At 44.3% G+C, this 16,996-nt stretch overlaps 1 protein-coding gene across 1 annotated transcript in view; it reads right to left on the bottom strand.

Annotated features, from left to right (window-relative positions):
• The window catches only part of LOC144773573 (NACHT, LRR and PYD domains-containing protein 3-like), a 221,330-nt gene that overhangs the window by 166,163 nt on the left and 38,171 nt on the right, over window positions 1-16,996 (bottom strand). Inside the window, exon 2 of the mRNA XM_078658690.1 lies at window positions 3,641-5,384. Coding sequence (XP_078514816.1) covers window positions 3,641-5,384 — 1,744 coding nt within the window. The remainder of the gene's footprint in view (window positions 1-3,640; window positions 5,385-16,996) is intronic.

Raw genomic sequence — 16,996 nt, 5'->3', positions numbered from 1 at the left:
GGGCTTCATCCTGGACTCCTCCCTCTCCATGACCAGACAAATCAACGCCGTCTCCTCGTCATGCTTCAACATCCTGCGCATGCTACGTAAGATCTTCCGGTGGATCCCCACCGAGACCAGGAAGACGGTCACCCAGGCCCTCGTCACCAGCCGTCTGGACTACGGCAGCTCCCTCTACGCCGGTACCACCGCCAAACTCCAGAAGAGACTCCAGCGGATCCAGAACGCCTCAGCACGACTCATCCTGGACATCCCCCGTCGCAGCCACATCTTCGGACACCTGACGGACCTGCACTGGCTCCCGGTCAACAAGAGAATCACCTTCCGTCTCCTCACCCACGCACACAAAGCCCTACACAACCAAGGCCCAGGATACCTCAACAGCCGCCTCAACTTCTACGCTCCCACACGCCAGCTTCAATCGACCGGCCACGCCCTCGCCGCCGTCCCCCGCTTCTGAAGAGCCACCAGAGGGGGAAGGTCCTTCTCCTACCTGGCCGCCAAGACTTGGAACTCCCTCCCGACCCACCTCCGCCTGACCCAGGACCACCTCGCCTTCAGGAAGCAGCTCAAGACCTGGCTGTTCGAGCAGTAGCGGACCCCCCCCTCCCCTAGCGCCTTGAGACCCTCCGGGTGAGTAGTGCGCTATATAAATGCAGTGATTGATTGATTGATTGATTGACTGCTATTTAAGTAGTGAAAAAAATTCAAATAAAATGATAATAACAAGACGTTATTCATATTTTATTTTAATGTGCACCACTGGAGACAGGTTGGGTGCGGTAGGGTTTAGCTCACCAGCACAGTGGGGAGGAGCGGTGGAACTTCTTAAGTGCCATAACTTAAAAGAGCTTCCAAATTCAAAGATTTAATAAAAATATTTAATATAGAAATATAGGCAGCACAGCATCAAGACTGTCTTCCCCAGGATACTAGTGCAACTGAATACCAAGGAGTCAAACATTCTATCAAAGGATTCTAATAGAATCAGAACACTAAGTAAAAGATAACATTTGTGAATTAAGCTATTAAGGAAAATATAACAGAACTGTTTGGCCGGTCCTCTTGGGCTGGCCAAACAGTCACGTGTACTTAGTATGTTCTCCTCCGGCTTGTGTTGCACAGCGCAGTGGAGAACATGCCCACGCTCACAGGCACTGCCTGAACGGCCAAACAGGCCATTTGGAACAATCACGTTATGATTGGCTGGGAGAGTCAGGGAGCCCGGGTGACTCCGGTACAGCAGAGAAGACAGAGGAGAGGCGTGGGGTGGCAGTGAAGGAGAAGAAGGTACGTTTATTTTGTTTTTTTCCATCCATGCCCTCCCAACCACCCTCGTTCCGAGGCACTGTCGTCTGCCAAGATCTAAATCAGGCCATTGTCTTCACTTACCTAAGGATGACAACTTCAAACAAGACCAGGACCTGTACACTACTGCTGCCTACAAATACATTAGAAGATAACCCTATGGCTTCCTACAGATACATCAAGAAATAACCCTACTGCTGCCTACAAATACATCAGAACATAACCCTACTGCTGCCTACAAATACATCTCAAGATAACCCCACCTCTGCCTAAAACTACATCATACTATAACTCTACCCCTGCCTACAAATACTTATAACAAGTTATCCGTACCGCTGCCTACAACTAAATCAGAAGATAACAATAGTGCTTCCTACAAATACATCAAAAGATAACCCTACCGCTGCCTATAAATACATCAGAAGATAACCCTACTGCTGCCTACAGATGCATCAGGAGATAACCCTACTGCTGCCTACAAATACACCAGACAATAACCCTACTGCTGCCTACAAATACATCAGAACATAACCCTATGGCTTCCTACAGATACATCAGGAGATAACCGTACTGCTGCCTACAAATACATCAGAACATAACCCTATGGCTTCCTACAGATACATCAGACGATAACCCTACCGCTGCCTACAAATACATCAGAACATAACCCTATGGCTTCCTACAGATACATCAGGAGATAACCCTACCGCTGCCTACAAATACATCAGAACATAACCCTATGGCTTCCTACAGATACATCAGACGATAACCCTACCGCTGCCTACAAATACATCAGAATATAACCCTATGGCTTCCTACAGATACATCAGACGATAACCCTACCGCTGCCTACAAATACATCAGAACATAACCCTATGGCTTCCTACAGATACATCAGACGATAACCCTACCGCTGCCTACAAATACATCAGAACATAACCCTATGGCTTCCTACAGATACATCAGACGATAACCCTACCGCTGCCTACAAATACATCAGAACATAACCCTATGGCTTCCTACAGATACATCAGAAGATAACCCTACCGCTGCCTACAAATACATCAGAACATAACCCTATGGCTTCCTACAGATACATCAGACGATAACCCTACCGCTGCCTACAAATACATCAGAACATAACCCTATGGCTTCCTACAGATACATCAGGAGATAACCCTACCGCTGCCTACAAATACATCAGAATATAACCCTATGGCTTCCTACAGATACATCAGACGATAACCCTACCGCTGCCTACAAATACATCAGAACATAACCCTATGGCTTCCTACAGATACATCAGACGATAACCCTACCGCTGCCTACAAATACATCGGAAAATAACACTATGGCTTCCTACAGATACATCAAGAAATAACCCTACTGCTGCCTACAAATACATCAGAACATAACCCTACCGCTGCCTACAAATACATCAGAACATAACCCTATGGCTTCCTACAGATACATCAGACGATAACCCTATCGCTGCCTACAAATACATCAGAACATAACCCTATGGCTTCCTACAGATACATCAGACGATAACCCTACCGCTGCCTACAAATACATCAGAACATAACCCTATGGCTTCCTACAGATACATCAAGAAATAACCCTACTGCTGCCTACAAATACATCAGAACATAACCCTATGGCTTCCCACAGATACATCAGGAGATAATCCTACCGCTGCCTACAAATACATCAGAACATAACCCTATGGCTTCCCACAGATACATCAGGAGATAACCCTACTGCTGCCTACAAATACATCAGAACATAACCCTATGGCTTCCCACAGATACATCAGGAGATAACCCTACTGCTGCCTACAAATACATCAGAACATAACCCTACTGCTGCCTACAAATACATCTCAAGATAACCCCACCTCTGCCTAAAACTACATCATACTATAACTCTACCGCTGCCTACAAATACTTATAACAAGTTATCCGTACCGCTGCCTACAACTAAATCAGAAGATAACAATAGTGCTGCCTGCAAATACATCAGAAGATAACCCTACCGCTGCCTATAAATACATCAGAAGATAACCCTACTGCTTCCTACCAATGCAAACATAAATAAACACAAATACAATTAAATAGTTTGCATCAGGAAGGTGGTTAGTTTAGGGACTGTCTCTAATGAACAACAGGTTTAGGGAGAATGTCCAGGCAGTAATTATGATTTAAAAAACTGCTATTATATGAACAAGTTGTTACAGACAAATCTCTCTTTGAACTATGCTGATAATACAATTGGTGACTCCATACAAAAAACGCATTCATATATAGAAAATAAAATCATTTTGGAGACGTACCAGAGAGTGCAGCATTTCATTAGCCCTGGCATCAGCGCTCGCAGACCTTCGGGTTCAATTTTAGCAGACAAGTTGATTTGATAAACTCCAAGAGAATTCTGTAGGCAGAATCCAAGCGCCCTGAAGTCTGTGACATTCCATTGTTTCTCCAGGTAAGGTTCACGTAACGTGAATTCTTTCAGATTCTCTGTTGCACTTTTCACAAACTCTTCATCTTGTGTCTCGTACAAGCAGTGAAACCAATCCATCTGATCCCGCTGATAATCATTACGATTCCAAACATAATCTCTGGTGATTTCTTTCTTAATCCACTTCTTAACGGCAGGTTTTACATTTGATGACGCCGACCAGTGGAAATCTTTCTCCATCTGTTCCAGTCTCTCCTCATCGAGCAGGCCGAAGAGGAAGCGAACTGGCAGCACCAACTGATATGTTTTCTGATTCCTGTAATCTTCCAATATTTGGATCACGTCTGGCTCCGCACTCCCTGTGTGCTCTGTTGTTTCATTGTCTTTCAGGACATAAAATAAAGCAGCAAAAAGCTCCTGAAAGCTCAAGTGCAGGAAGCTGTACAGATTGTTAGTTCCGTCGACTTTGTGAAACATGTCATCGTTTAGGAAGAGAGAATGGATGGAGGGTATATCAAGACCATGTCTAGTGATGTCACTGTCCTCAAACAGGGTTTTACCCTCATAGAGGCCTTCATTGGCTAAAGCACACAGCCTCTTCAGGTTCAGATTAAAGATGATCTGTGCAGAGTCACTGCTCTGTGGTGTTAATAAACTGGAGAGAAAGAGCAGGTACACCGAGGTGGTTGTTATTAAATCAGAAACACATGCTCCTTTCTTCTCCATCTGCTGTTCGAAGGCCTTGCAGACAATCCAGCAAACGACAGGCGCAAAACACAGAGTAAAGAGAAGATCATTCTCTCTCACAGTATTAAAAACAAGTTCACCTTGGGGTGTATTCCCAAAAAAGCTATTAAAATATTCCTTCCTGTCATCTTCAGTAAACCCAACAATCTCCACAATGCGCTTATTCTCCCCACAGGGCACGAGGCACTGTGTCAGGGTCTCCAAAGCTTCTGGTCGTGTGGTGATTATAATGTATGACTCTGGAAGATACTCTTTCCTTATTAAACGGATCAAAGTGCTGTCCTTCGGGGATGGTTTGTCAGGATCAGCCACCAGGGGATCTTTGTCGATTCCAAGCTCCTCGAAGCCATCGATGATGAAGAGCACTTTGCTGGGCTCCGCCTCTATCTCACTCCTTGATATGAGCGGCGGATACCCCTCATTATTTTCCACGAGGGCCTCTATGGTCTGCTCTGCTCCCTGCTCGTTAAGATCCCGGCATGGGATATAAAACGCATATTGAAACCTGTCCCGGAAGAGATCTCCCAACGCCCAGTCGAGGAGGATCTTTCGAGCGGTTCTTTCCTTTCCAACCCCTGCAGCGCCCACGAGCACCACGACCTGGGGGGGGCAGGCCACATCATCCGGGTCAAACAAAGCTTGGGTGCTGCAGGAGGAGAGTAGTTTGGACCACTCATCCACGTGAACAAGACTTTTCATTCCAGATAAAATGGTTTCATGGTAGTTTTCTTCCTGTTGCTGGGGCTTCTTTAAAATGACCGGGCTCTGGTACCTTCCTTTTATTGTTCTATATTCAGCATTCTGCCGGGATATTTCTATAATATTTTCCATGTACTTCTCATGTCCCTTACAGCGGACAGGTCCGGAGTCTGCAATATGAACGAGAAACAAAGAATAACAGTTGTTTGTTTTTACAGTATCACCAAGACAATCACAGGTGCTTTGTTTGTGTACTGATAGTAACATGTTCTGTAAGGATGCGGCGAGCAAGGAACGAGAAATGTTTGCAACTGTAGGATTTCAACACAGGACCCTATCGTTTAAGAGAGTGGGTGTAGTGGGTGTTAATTCACAGTGGGGCATGTGCTCAAGGACTCATCACCGATTTAGCAGCACTTTTCTGCCACAAAAGTGGTGATAGAGTTATCGCCCTATTTACAAGGCTGCTCTAACAGCCAACATCGCCAGTTTACCTGCGATACCTGCCGCTAAAAAATCGCCAAGGCTGACAGAGACACCTAACGCGAATCATATGTAGAGTGGGCATTCCTGTCCAAAAACTCAGGAAAACACCACTCTGCGATATTCGCAACAACCAGCCAGATCTGCGATGAGGGCCAAAAACATGCAATAAGGCACGTTAGCAGCAGGGAGTTAAGACCTGCTATTTTCTGATCGGTCGGGCAGAGGAAGACATCATAAATGAACCCTTAGGGTATAACGGTTCATGCATAATAAATGTGTTCTTGGAGAAATCAATAATCCTAGGATAGGGAGAGTCCCAATGGCTTAAGCGTCTGGTTTCTAAGAACTCATTGTGACATTGGGGTGGACGGATGTAGGTGACCATGCCATATTTGGAGAGCATGGCTAATGCCTATTAAAAGGCTGGGATTTTGTGCCTATATAAGGGCAACGTGAATTGTGCCTATATAAGGACATGTATCTGGAAAACCTATATACGGACATCTAAACAGAAACACAACACCTACTCCACTAACGAATGGACGAGAGTACTAAATGCTAAACAATAAAATGCTAAATATATAAAATTGAGTATAAAAATATTTGTAAAAGCATACTAAAATAAGTCTTCGTTAAAAAACTTTTGCTAGACATGAAATGCAAAGGTACTGTACATCCTAAGGCAATGTCTCATTCTAAGCATATGTCTACAATAAATGCTAAATGAATGAACATGACTATATACATATGATGAAATGGTTCACATTATATGAGAAATGTTCAAAAGCCATTTCATGTCATGGTACATAAATGAAATTGTAGTGAATAAAGGTGACAATGTGCCCCTGGAAGTGTTCAAAGAAGTCTGTTCTCTATGAATAGTTCTACTGTAAGCATATTACTGCCATAAAAAGAAAAAGTCAAATAAAAAAATAACAATTTTAGAAAAATTTCCAAGGTTTGTCTTTGTTTAAAAAAAATGAAGGCCAAATGCATAGCTTCCCTCTACACTGTGAGCCAAATCAAAAGCCAGTGTAAGGGGCTGGTGAAAACATGCAATCCTCTTCCTGTAGACAAAAGATTGTCTATGATATTGGTGACAGTTGGAATAACTCGTTTAGAAGATTAACTGCACATAGATGTGAAGCATCGCCAGTAGCAATGTTCGTTTCCGATGTTACATGTTTGCCCGTTGATCCATCTCGTACCTCAGCAGTAGCATTTTGAGTCTGTGTGTCATCAGGATTGAGAGCCGCTGGGGACAACACAGAGCATGGGCCATTATCGGGTCTAGAAGAGTATTGATATCCGTTGGCAGGACTGATGGGAGTGTTAGACCGATGTCTAGCGCGCATTCTTCATCGCAAATCAGGCAGCGTAGAACAGGTAAGATGCAATCCTGCCAGATTGGTCTGAGTGACAGAAACCATGTTATATTTAATTCTCATAGATGAGGTAAGCCCAAAAGTTGTGCTATGCGCTCATGACACTTCCGTTCTAGGAGAGCCTTCTTCAAGTTGCTGGGAGTGATGCCGGTGGATTGGCTTGCCACAGCATAGTAGTAGGAATAAAAACAACATTCCTGCAACGAGTGCTAGAATTTGTGGCAGACCACCAAACACAGAGTGCACGAAGTTTGGAATGATTCAGAGGACTGCCTGAAAAGGTGTTATCAGCCCTGAACATATGGTCTTAAATACATGCACAATACCGCTCGTATCAGACATGTTTAAGATACATCCCATCATTTCAGTGAAATGTATAGAGCAGTTTGTACTTATTAAAGCCTGTATCTCACCTGAATTCCTTGCAATTTGTAGATCATAGGTTTCTTTGGCCGAGGTCAAAGGCCCGGTTTGTCATAAAAGAATGGCTTTCATTCTGCTTAAAGTATCAATACATATAGAAGAAACGTTCAGTGAAGGCCATAAAGGTGACTCCCTGACTGTGTCTATTTGGGGGAACAAAACTTGAATACAGCAAGTGACCCTGGAGCTAACTGTTTCCAGATATGGGATGCCTAACAACATGCCACAGCAACTCTGATCATTCATCATGAGTTAACTCCTATTTGAAAGTTGTCCAAACGTTGGATTAATCACAGAAGCCAGTGAACCTTGCAGGTGGCAGGATAGGTTTGCCACAGAACCGTTACAAGCCCCATGTAAACTAATATCCTGACATATGAGTGAGCCGCTCTGTGCATTTTCACAGTGTGTACTGCTAAGAAACACTTCATGCCCCCACTCCAAAATCTATGTGTGTAAGGTAAATTCCAGGATGTCTTAATGTATTCTTTACCCAACCTTTCATACTTGCCTGCTTGCATTTGTTTGAGGCAATACTGAAAATGGAAAGTTGTAACAGGCAACAAACGGCCTAGAAAAAGCACTGATCCAAACAGGTCAAGATTTTCCTGCAACTAATGGCCGACCCATACCATCATTAATGTACGCAGATGACCCTGTTTTGATGTGTCGCACTCAACTGGGTCTACAAAGATTACTCAATGGCTTTGTAGCATTCATGCGAGACCTAGGCCTAAGGGTAAATACCTCAAAAACGTTTATCATGAGTTGCGGCACAGGAAACAATAAATGTAGAGAGTTTTTTATAAACAACCACAGAATTAAGGGGCATATTATCAACAACTAGCGATATTCATCGCTAAATGAGCTTAGCGACTTTTTTTTATCACCGGATTTTATCGCTGAGATAACGGGCTATTAGCAACGTTTATCTCCAAAGCGATAACATTTCCGGCGATAGCGGCTAAATTTGTGAATATCGCTGGAAATCCAGTGATATTCAGGCATTATCGCTAATGGGGACTTAGCCTGAATATCCACCTCCCATTGGATATACAGCCTAAGAAGTGGTCTAAGCAGGCGTTCGTTTTCAGCGATATTCGCGCTTAGCGCAATTTTTTTATCACTACGCCTGCCTTGATAATAGGCGATAGCTCTGTTAGCGACTGCTTTCAGTTGCTAACAGGTTGGGTACGCCCACTTTGCATGTCATTAGCAATAAATATCACTGACATGCACAGCGGGCCCCAAACCGCTCGCTATCGCCTATAAGCTGTCGCTAACTGATGTTAGCTACAGCTTGCTAATAGGGCGAGGAAATTATCGCCGCTTAGTGGCCGAAAACGGCAGCTAAAGTGGCGATAATTTCATATTGCCCGCCTTGATAATATCATAAATCCACCTGGGTTCAGGCCGGGCACACGAGAAGACTTGCATTTATGAAAGCCATGGCAGCCTTAGCCAGCTTCTCAAGAAAACTAGGCACAAGGCCTCTGCAAGTATTATTGCAAATCTATAGGGCCAAATGTGCGTTGACAGCCATGTATGGCACAGGATTATGGGGCTACGGTAATGTACATCCCCTTCAATGATAGAAAATAATTGTTTAAGATATATATTTGCCCTTCCTAGAAGTGCGGTACAAAAGGGGGTGGTGATGGACGGAGCATCTGAATCAATCAAACACTCACACCCAGTCAAAAGATCTGGGTTTAATCCATCACCGTTCTTTAGCCCACTCTGCCACCCCAGTTCAGACATGGCTATATGCAAATCAGTCTGACCCTGTGCCTCATGGGAACAGTCCAGCCCGAACTGCCAAGCCATGTCTTCCCTGGACCGGAAACAAGCTTCCGAGGACCGGTTTCTGGCATTCCAGCCGTCTTCAGCCCGGCTTGCTTGAATCCAGTGGCAAAGTGAGCAAGGGACTCACGTCTGAGCATACCCTGACACACTTATGGCGGCCAAAAGCGGTACAAAAGGGGGTGGTGATGGACGGAGCATCTGAATCAATCAAACACTCACACCCAGTCAAAAGATCTGGGTTTAATCCATCACCGTTCTTTAGCCCACTCCGCCACCCCAGTTCAGAAATGGCTATATGCAAATCAGTCTGACCCTGTGCCTCATGGGAACAGTCCAGCCCGAACTGCCAAGCCATGTCTTCCCTGGACCGGAAACAAGCTTCCGAGGACCGGTTTCTGGCATTCCAGACGTCTTCAGCCCGGCTTGCTTGAATCCAGTGGCAAAGTGAGCAAGGGACTCACGTCTGAGCATACCCTGCCACACTTATGGCGGCCAAAAGCGGTACAAAAGGGGGTGGTGATGGACCGAGCATCTGAATCAATCAAACACTCACACCCAGTCAAACGATCTGGGTTTAATCCATCACCGTTCTTTAGCCCACTCTGCCACCCCAGTTCAGACATGGCTATATGCAAATCAGTCTGACCCTGTGCCTCATGGGAACAGTCCAGCCCGAACTGCCAAGCCATGTCTTACCTGGACCGGAAACAATCTTCCGAGGACCGGTTTCTGGCATTCCAGCCGTCTTCAGCCCGGCTTGCTTGAATCCAGTGGCAAAGTGAGCAAGGGACTCACGTCTGAGCATACCCTGCCACACTTATGGCGGCCAAAAGCGGTACAAAAGGGGGTGGTGATGGACGGAGCATCTGAATCAATCAAACACTCACACCCAGTCAAAAGATCTGGGTTTAATCCATCACCGTTCTTTAGCCCACTCTGCCACCCCAGTTCAGACATGGCTATATGCACGTGAGTCCCTTGTTCACTTGGCCACTGGATTCAAGATAGCCTGGCTGATGAGGATTATGAATCCGAAACCGGTCCCAGGATGCTTGTTTCCGGTCCAGGGAAGACATGGCTTGGCAGTTCGGGCTGGACTGTTCCCATAAGGCACAGGGTCAGACTGATTTGCATATAGCCATGTCTGAACTGGGGTGGCTGAGTGAACTAAAGAATGGTGATGGATTAAACCCAGATCAGTTGACTGGGGGTGAGTGTTTGATTTGTTCAAACGCTCCGTCCATCATCCCCCCTTTTGTATCGCTTCCAAGAGGTGCATCATCATACATTTGCCATGCAGAACTGGGTGTTCCATTTTTAACCGATTTAATTAAAACAGAACCAATTATGCTTTGGCACAGGTTATGAACAAATGAGGAAACCCATCTAAACCAGGAGGTCTCAAATGATGTGATGAGAATGACTGACGTATAGAAACTGAAATGGCTAAAATATATCTGGGACTTTTTGATTAACTTAGGTTATCCTAACTTTTACAGTGATCCGAAAACGATAGGAGCAATACCTAGGAAAGAGCTGAAAAGAAACTGTATGACATTACTCGAATCATGTCAATTATTAAAAGAAACAGCTAAGCCCACAGTAGTGTGTCAACAGATGGTATTGATAACCTATAGTATCCAACCCTATCTCATTCTAGTACCCAGTCAATATGACAGACTACTGTTAGCAAGATTCAGACTAGATATTTTCCATCGTATTACTAGTTTTCGGAAAATTAGTGATTGGACAAGAACAATGCAATTATGTCCCTGCAATGATAATTCAGAGCAAACTACAATTCATGTAGTGTTTTTCTGTAAATTCTATAACTTGCAAAGAGAAAAATGGTTACTTCCGATTTTAAACAAATTTGCTCTTAGGAGATGCCGACCAGCGTTTTTAGCTTTACAACTATTAGACAATGAATTTGTGATATGGTGCCTGACAAACTTCCTGAAAAGTGTGATAAAATGCAGTAAATCAATAATAATGTGATTAGAGTACTATTCCTAGAAATTTTTATTGCTGTGGAAAATGAGATTTAAAATTGTACAATTTTAAATAACAATGCATTTTTTATGTGCTTTTATGATTCTCGTTTGTAGAAATCAAATAAAGCTAGTCTATCTATTTGTCTATCTATCTAACACGCAGAGTTATTTTGCCATGAATGATCCATTCTGTAGCTGTTTTTTCTGCTACTGTAAATGGCAATTTTTCCAGTTTTTCAATGCTCAGCACTGTATATTTTGCTCCCCTGTGGGCCAGTTCAATCTTTTTATCAGTAAGATTGTATTCTGTAAACAGAGATAACGTGTTGATGAAACGCCAAGGCACATAGCCTGCACACAAGTTTTGTAGTGTCTAGCCTAAAAACCTAATAGAAAGCAATTGACACTGTCCTTGTCGCAGCATGACCAAATCTTGTTCCAGTATGTCAAAAGCAGAGGATACAATGTTGCCCAGTAAATATATCCTGGAAGAAAGAGTCGCTAACCCATTGTTGACCACAGCGAGAGATTTCTCTAAATGAATACAATCAATTTCTCACATTCTTTCTCTGGCATCTGCTTGGGTAGCCTTCCATATTTCATTATAAGCACCATAGATGCTCACACATGTGAAACGTTTTTGATGCGGTTGTCTTGGTCCTAGCAAGAAATCCCTAAGGTCTGCACTTTCTTTAAGTAAAGATAAGTATTGTTTCACCTCCTCAAGTGTAGATTTCTGTAGGCAATCAAGGCATAATTTTCCCACACCGTATGTTGTTACTACCCCTGGATGCTGTCTTTGAACATAACGTGGGTCTGGCCTATTGATAGTAAAACCCAGTATTCTATTCAGGAATGGTTCTTGACAGATGTTTGTGTCTGTGGGCCAGAGCAACCATTTTCCCATTTAGGATCTGATCTGTTGTTTTGTAAAATTATGTCTACTGTGACTGTTTCCTGTGTATTGTTATTGCATGCAGGTTTTGGCACAGAAGGTGTGTTCATGTCTTTGATCTTGGCTAACCCAAGGCAAGACGTTTGTTGGACAGTGTCATTCACAAACATTATCTGCTGTGGGATGATACAGGCTCTAAACAAAGCTTCTATCCCCTGCACTTGCCAATCTTTTGAACCCCAAACAGATTTTGTGTCAATTGTGTCTTTCCAAAAGTTGAACCCTTGTCTAGACAGTTGGGCAATAAAGGCTGCAGAATAAATCTGTTTTGTAATAGTTAACATATTTTCAGTCCCATTTTGCTCACATTTTTAAAGTAAAACGTTTCTGTATTGGATTTATTATACCCTGAAAAATATGGAAACGTCATTGCAAATGTTTCTGAGCTACACTTCGGTGGTGTAGGACTATGTTTCCCTTGTTTATACATAAATACATTTCTAGATGTTGCAAATTTATGCAAGAAATGATGAGCATAGTGGTTATAACAATAAAGCTGTTCATAGTCTGATGAACCCTCTAAGTTTTCATAGTTAGAAAATGCAGCTGATTTTTCTTGATCAGACATCATGTTATTAACACTCTCAAAGTCCCAATCATCAGAATAGGTATCAGAGGTAATAAAGTCACTTAATGACATTTTAAATAAGTGTAGAATCTTCAAAGGTTCTGACGGGCTGAATATATCATAATCCGTTTTGCCCCAAACTATAGCATCTTGTATAGGAACGGCTGTGATGTTCACTGCTGACAAGTCTCTTGCTTCACAATGGGATGATTTGTGTGGTTTCAAAAGTAAGTTCACGTTTTTACTTTCAGTATTTAAGTGAATATATCTTCCATTTATCAGCACTCTAAGAGTGATTACTTAAGCTAGTCAAAGCAGAAAAAAAAATATTCCAGAAATAATCCATAGTTCAATCCATAGTGAAACCAGATAAGTCTTTTTCAGGAGATGAAAAAAGTCTTGTGCTTGTTCTTTGAAAGTTCTATTTGCTGGTGTTGTTTCAGGTTTGCTTGGATCCTCAGAAAACTTATCAAATTTAATGAAATAGCTAGAGGCAGTTCTGTAAGTGGTAGGACGTGCATCAGGATTTGTTGAAATCGCTGGAACCAGTTGATCACGTGTTAAGTTGGTGTAGACAGGTGTATCAGGATGAACTGTTATTTGGGTTTCAAGAGGAATGAGTTCCATAGCATATTTGCTTAGTCCTTCATTTCCTACTGATGAATTCTCGATGGTGATGAGTCTTTTAGTTTGTAACCTCTTGGATAGTAGCCAGAGGAGTGTGTCTGCTACTTGGTTGGAGTCCACAAAGCCTACTGCTTAGTATTGGCCACATAGTGTGGTTTGATGAGGTTGATTGACACAAATCTTTTCTCCTTTTTTCCAGCAAGGGGCGGCAGAAGTACTGTTCTTGTTCAGTAGATGGCTAGGACAGGTACTGGTTGTCTGTAAGAAGGCCCAAATTCCTTTTTCTCTGCAATCTTCTCTCTGACTAGATCCCCAAGCTTTGGGATCCAGACAAGCCTTGCTGGAACGGCTGGAATCTCCGAAGTAGTGGTTGGCTTCAGGAACAAGTTGGTTTTTGTTTCGATCTTAGTTCATTTAGGTCCTGTAAAATAGCCAAACGATCTTTGATATCAAATGGTTTATTTTCCACCACTGTGCCTTTACATTTGAGATCCGATACCCACATTCTTGTCCAAACTAGGACCTCATATAGAGTGACCTCCCCTAGAGAACTTCTTGGCAAATTGTTTAATGAGCGTTGAACCCCATAAAGATGTTTGACCCACCCATCTCCCGAACCTAATACCCTAGCTGTTATAGACTGCTTTACGTCCCGGTTTTTCCTTTCCACAACAGAATTTCCCTCAAGATGGAATGGAGAGAAGTACCGCAAAGCAAAGCCCAAACTGACCATGGCTTCTTTGTAAGCCAGAGAGCAAAACACAGGGCCCTGGTCAGAATGTAGTGTGCCTATTGCGTATGTGCCGATAAAGACTTGCAAATCTTTTTTAACAGTTCAAGCGTCAGCCGAGCGCTGAGGCCACATCCAAAGGAACCTTGAACAAGAGTCCACTGCGACCATGATATATTTATAGTTAATAATCAAAAAGAGCTAGTTATACTAGTTATGTTCATGTAGTGTGTGTTAGAAAAACATATTCGTTTTTATGAAGGCCCTCACCCACCAACCTAGTTGGTTACATGCTTCATCATCGGGTCCCACCCAAGGTACCAAGTGTGCCTCAGGTATGCTGTGACCTCTGTTTACTGCAAACACAACAATGATGGACAGAATGTGGATCAATGTCACACATTCACCCCAGTCCAAAGATCTGGGCCCAAATCCATCGTTTTTCCATTCCACACCACCCTGGGTTAAACAATGGCGATATGCAAATCAGCGCTGACCCTGTGCCCCATGGGAACAGTCCAGTCCGAACTACAAAAGCCATGTCCTTCCCAGAACGGAAACAAGCATCCGAGGACCGGCCCGGTTTCGAGGTAACACCTCTCATCAGCCCGGCTAGCTTGACTCCAGTGGTGTGGAGTGCCTGGGACTCACGTCTGAGCATCCCCAGTACACTTAGAGCGGTAACTGCAAACACAACAATGATGGACAGAATGTGGATCAATGTCACACATTCACCCCAGTCCAAAGATCTGGGCCCAAATCCATCGTTTTTCCACTCCACACCACCCTGGGTTAGACAATGGCGATATGCAAATCAGCGCTGACCCTGTGCCCCACGGGAACAGTCCAGTCCGAACTACAAAAGCCATGTCCTTCTCAGAACGGAAACAAGCATCCGAGGACCGGCCCCGTTTAGAGGTAACACCTCTCATCAGCCCGGCTAGCTTGCCTCCAGTGGTGTGGAGTGCCTGGGACACACGTCTGATCATCCCCAGTACACTTAGAGCGGTAACTGCAAACACAACAATGAGGGACAGAATGTGGATCAATGTCACACATTCACCCCAGTCCAAAGATCTGGGCCCAAATCCATCGTTTTTCCACTCCACACCACCCTGGGTTAGACAATGGCGATATGCAAATCAGCGCTGCAAAAAAACGATGGATTTAGGCCCAGATCCTTGTACTGGGGTGAATGTATGACATTGTTCTACATTCTGTCCATCAACTGTGTTTTTTGCAATTTTCACCCCGAGTGGGCTGGGATTGATCAGACGTGAGTCCCAGGCACTCCACACCACTGGAGTCAAGCTATCCAGGCTGATGAAGGCTGATAGCCAGAAACCGGTCCTTGGATGCTTGATTCCGGTCTGGGAAAGACATGGCTTGGTAGTTCGGACTGGACTGTTCCCATGAGGCACAGGGTCAGAGCTGATTTGCATATAGCCAGTGTCTAACCCAGGGTGGTGTGGAGTGCAAAAAAACGATGGATTTAGGCCCAGATCCTTGTACTGGGGTGAATGTATGACATTGTTCTACATTCTGTCCGTCAACTGTGTTTTTTGCAATTTTCACCCCGAGTGGGCTGGGTATGCTCATACGTGAGTCCCAGGCACTCCACACCACTGGAGTCAAGCTATCCAGGCTGATGAAGGCTGATAGCCAGAAACCGGTCCTTGGATGCTTGATTCCGGTCTGGGAAAGACATGGCTTGGTAGTTCGGACTGGACTGTTCCCATGAGGCACAGGGTCAGAGCTGATTTGCATATAGCCAGTGTCTAACCCAGGGTGGTGTGGAGTGCAAAAAAACTATGGATTTAGGCCCAGATCCTTGTACTGGGGTGAATGTATGACATTGTTCTACATTCTGTCCATCAACTGTGTTTTTTGCAATTTTCACCCCGAGTGGGCTGGGTATGCTCAGACGTGAGTCCCAGGCACTCCGCACCACTGGAGTCAAGCTATCCAGGCTGATGAAGGCTGATAGCCAGAAACCGGTCCTTGGATGCTTGATTCCGGTCTGGGAAAGACATGGCTTGGTAGTTCGGACTGGACTGTTCCCATGAGGCACAGGGTCAGAGCTGATTTGCATATAGCCAGTGTCTAACCCAGGGTGGTGTGGAGTGCAAAAAAACGATGGATTTAGGCCCAGATCCTTGTACTGGGGTGAATGTATGACATTGTTCTACATTCTGTCCATCAACTGTGTTTTTTGCAATTTTCACCCCGAGTGGGCTGGGTATGCTCAGACGTGAGTCCCAGGCACTCCACACCACTGGAGTCAAGCTATCCAGGCTGATGAAGGCTGATAGCCAGAAACCGGTCCTTGGATGCTTGATTCCGGTCTGGGAAAGACATGGCTTGGTAGTTCGGACTGGACTGTTCCCATGAGGCACAGGGTCAGAGCTGATTTGCATATAGCCAGTGTCTAACCCAGGGTGGTGTGGAGTGCAAAAAAACGATGGATTTAGGCCCAGATCCTTGTACTGGGGTGAATGTATGACATTGTTCTACATTCTGTCCATCAACTGTGTTTTTTGCATTTTTCACCCCGAGTGGGCTGGTTATGCTCGGACGTGAGTCCCAGGCACTCCACACCACTGGAGTCAAGCTATCCAGGCTGATGAAGGCTTATAGCCAGAAACCGGTCCTTGGATGCTTGATTCCGGTCTGGGAAAGACATGGCTTGGTAGTTCGGACTGGACTGTTCCCATGAGGCACAGGGTCAGAGCTGATTTGCATATAGCCAGTGTCTAACCCAGGGTGGTGTGGAGTGCAAAAAAACGATGGATTTAGGCCCAGATCCTT

This window comes from Lissotriton helveticus, chromosome 8 (assembly GCF_964261635.1).
Source record: "Lissotriton helveticus chromosome 8, aLisHel1.1, whole genome shotgun sequence".
In the NCBI taxonomy this organism is placed as follows: domain Eukaryota; kingdom Metazoa; phylum Chordata; class Amphibia; order Caudata; family Salamandridae; genus Lissotriton; species Lissotriton helveticus.
The sequence above is the reverse complement of the archived record's forward strand: the minus strand, read 5'-3'. Positions and strand labels throughout refer to the sequence as shown.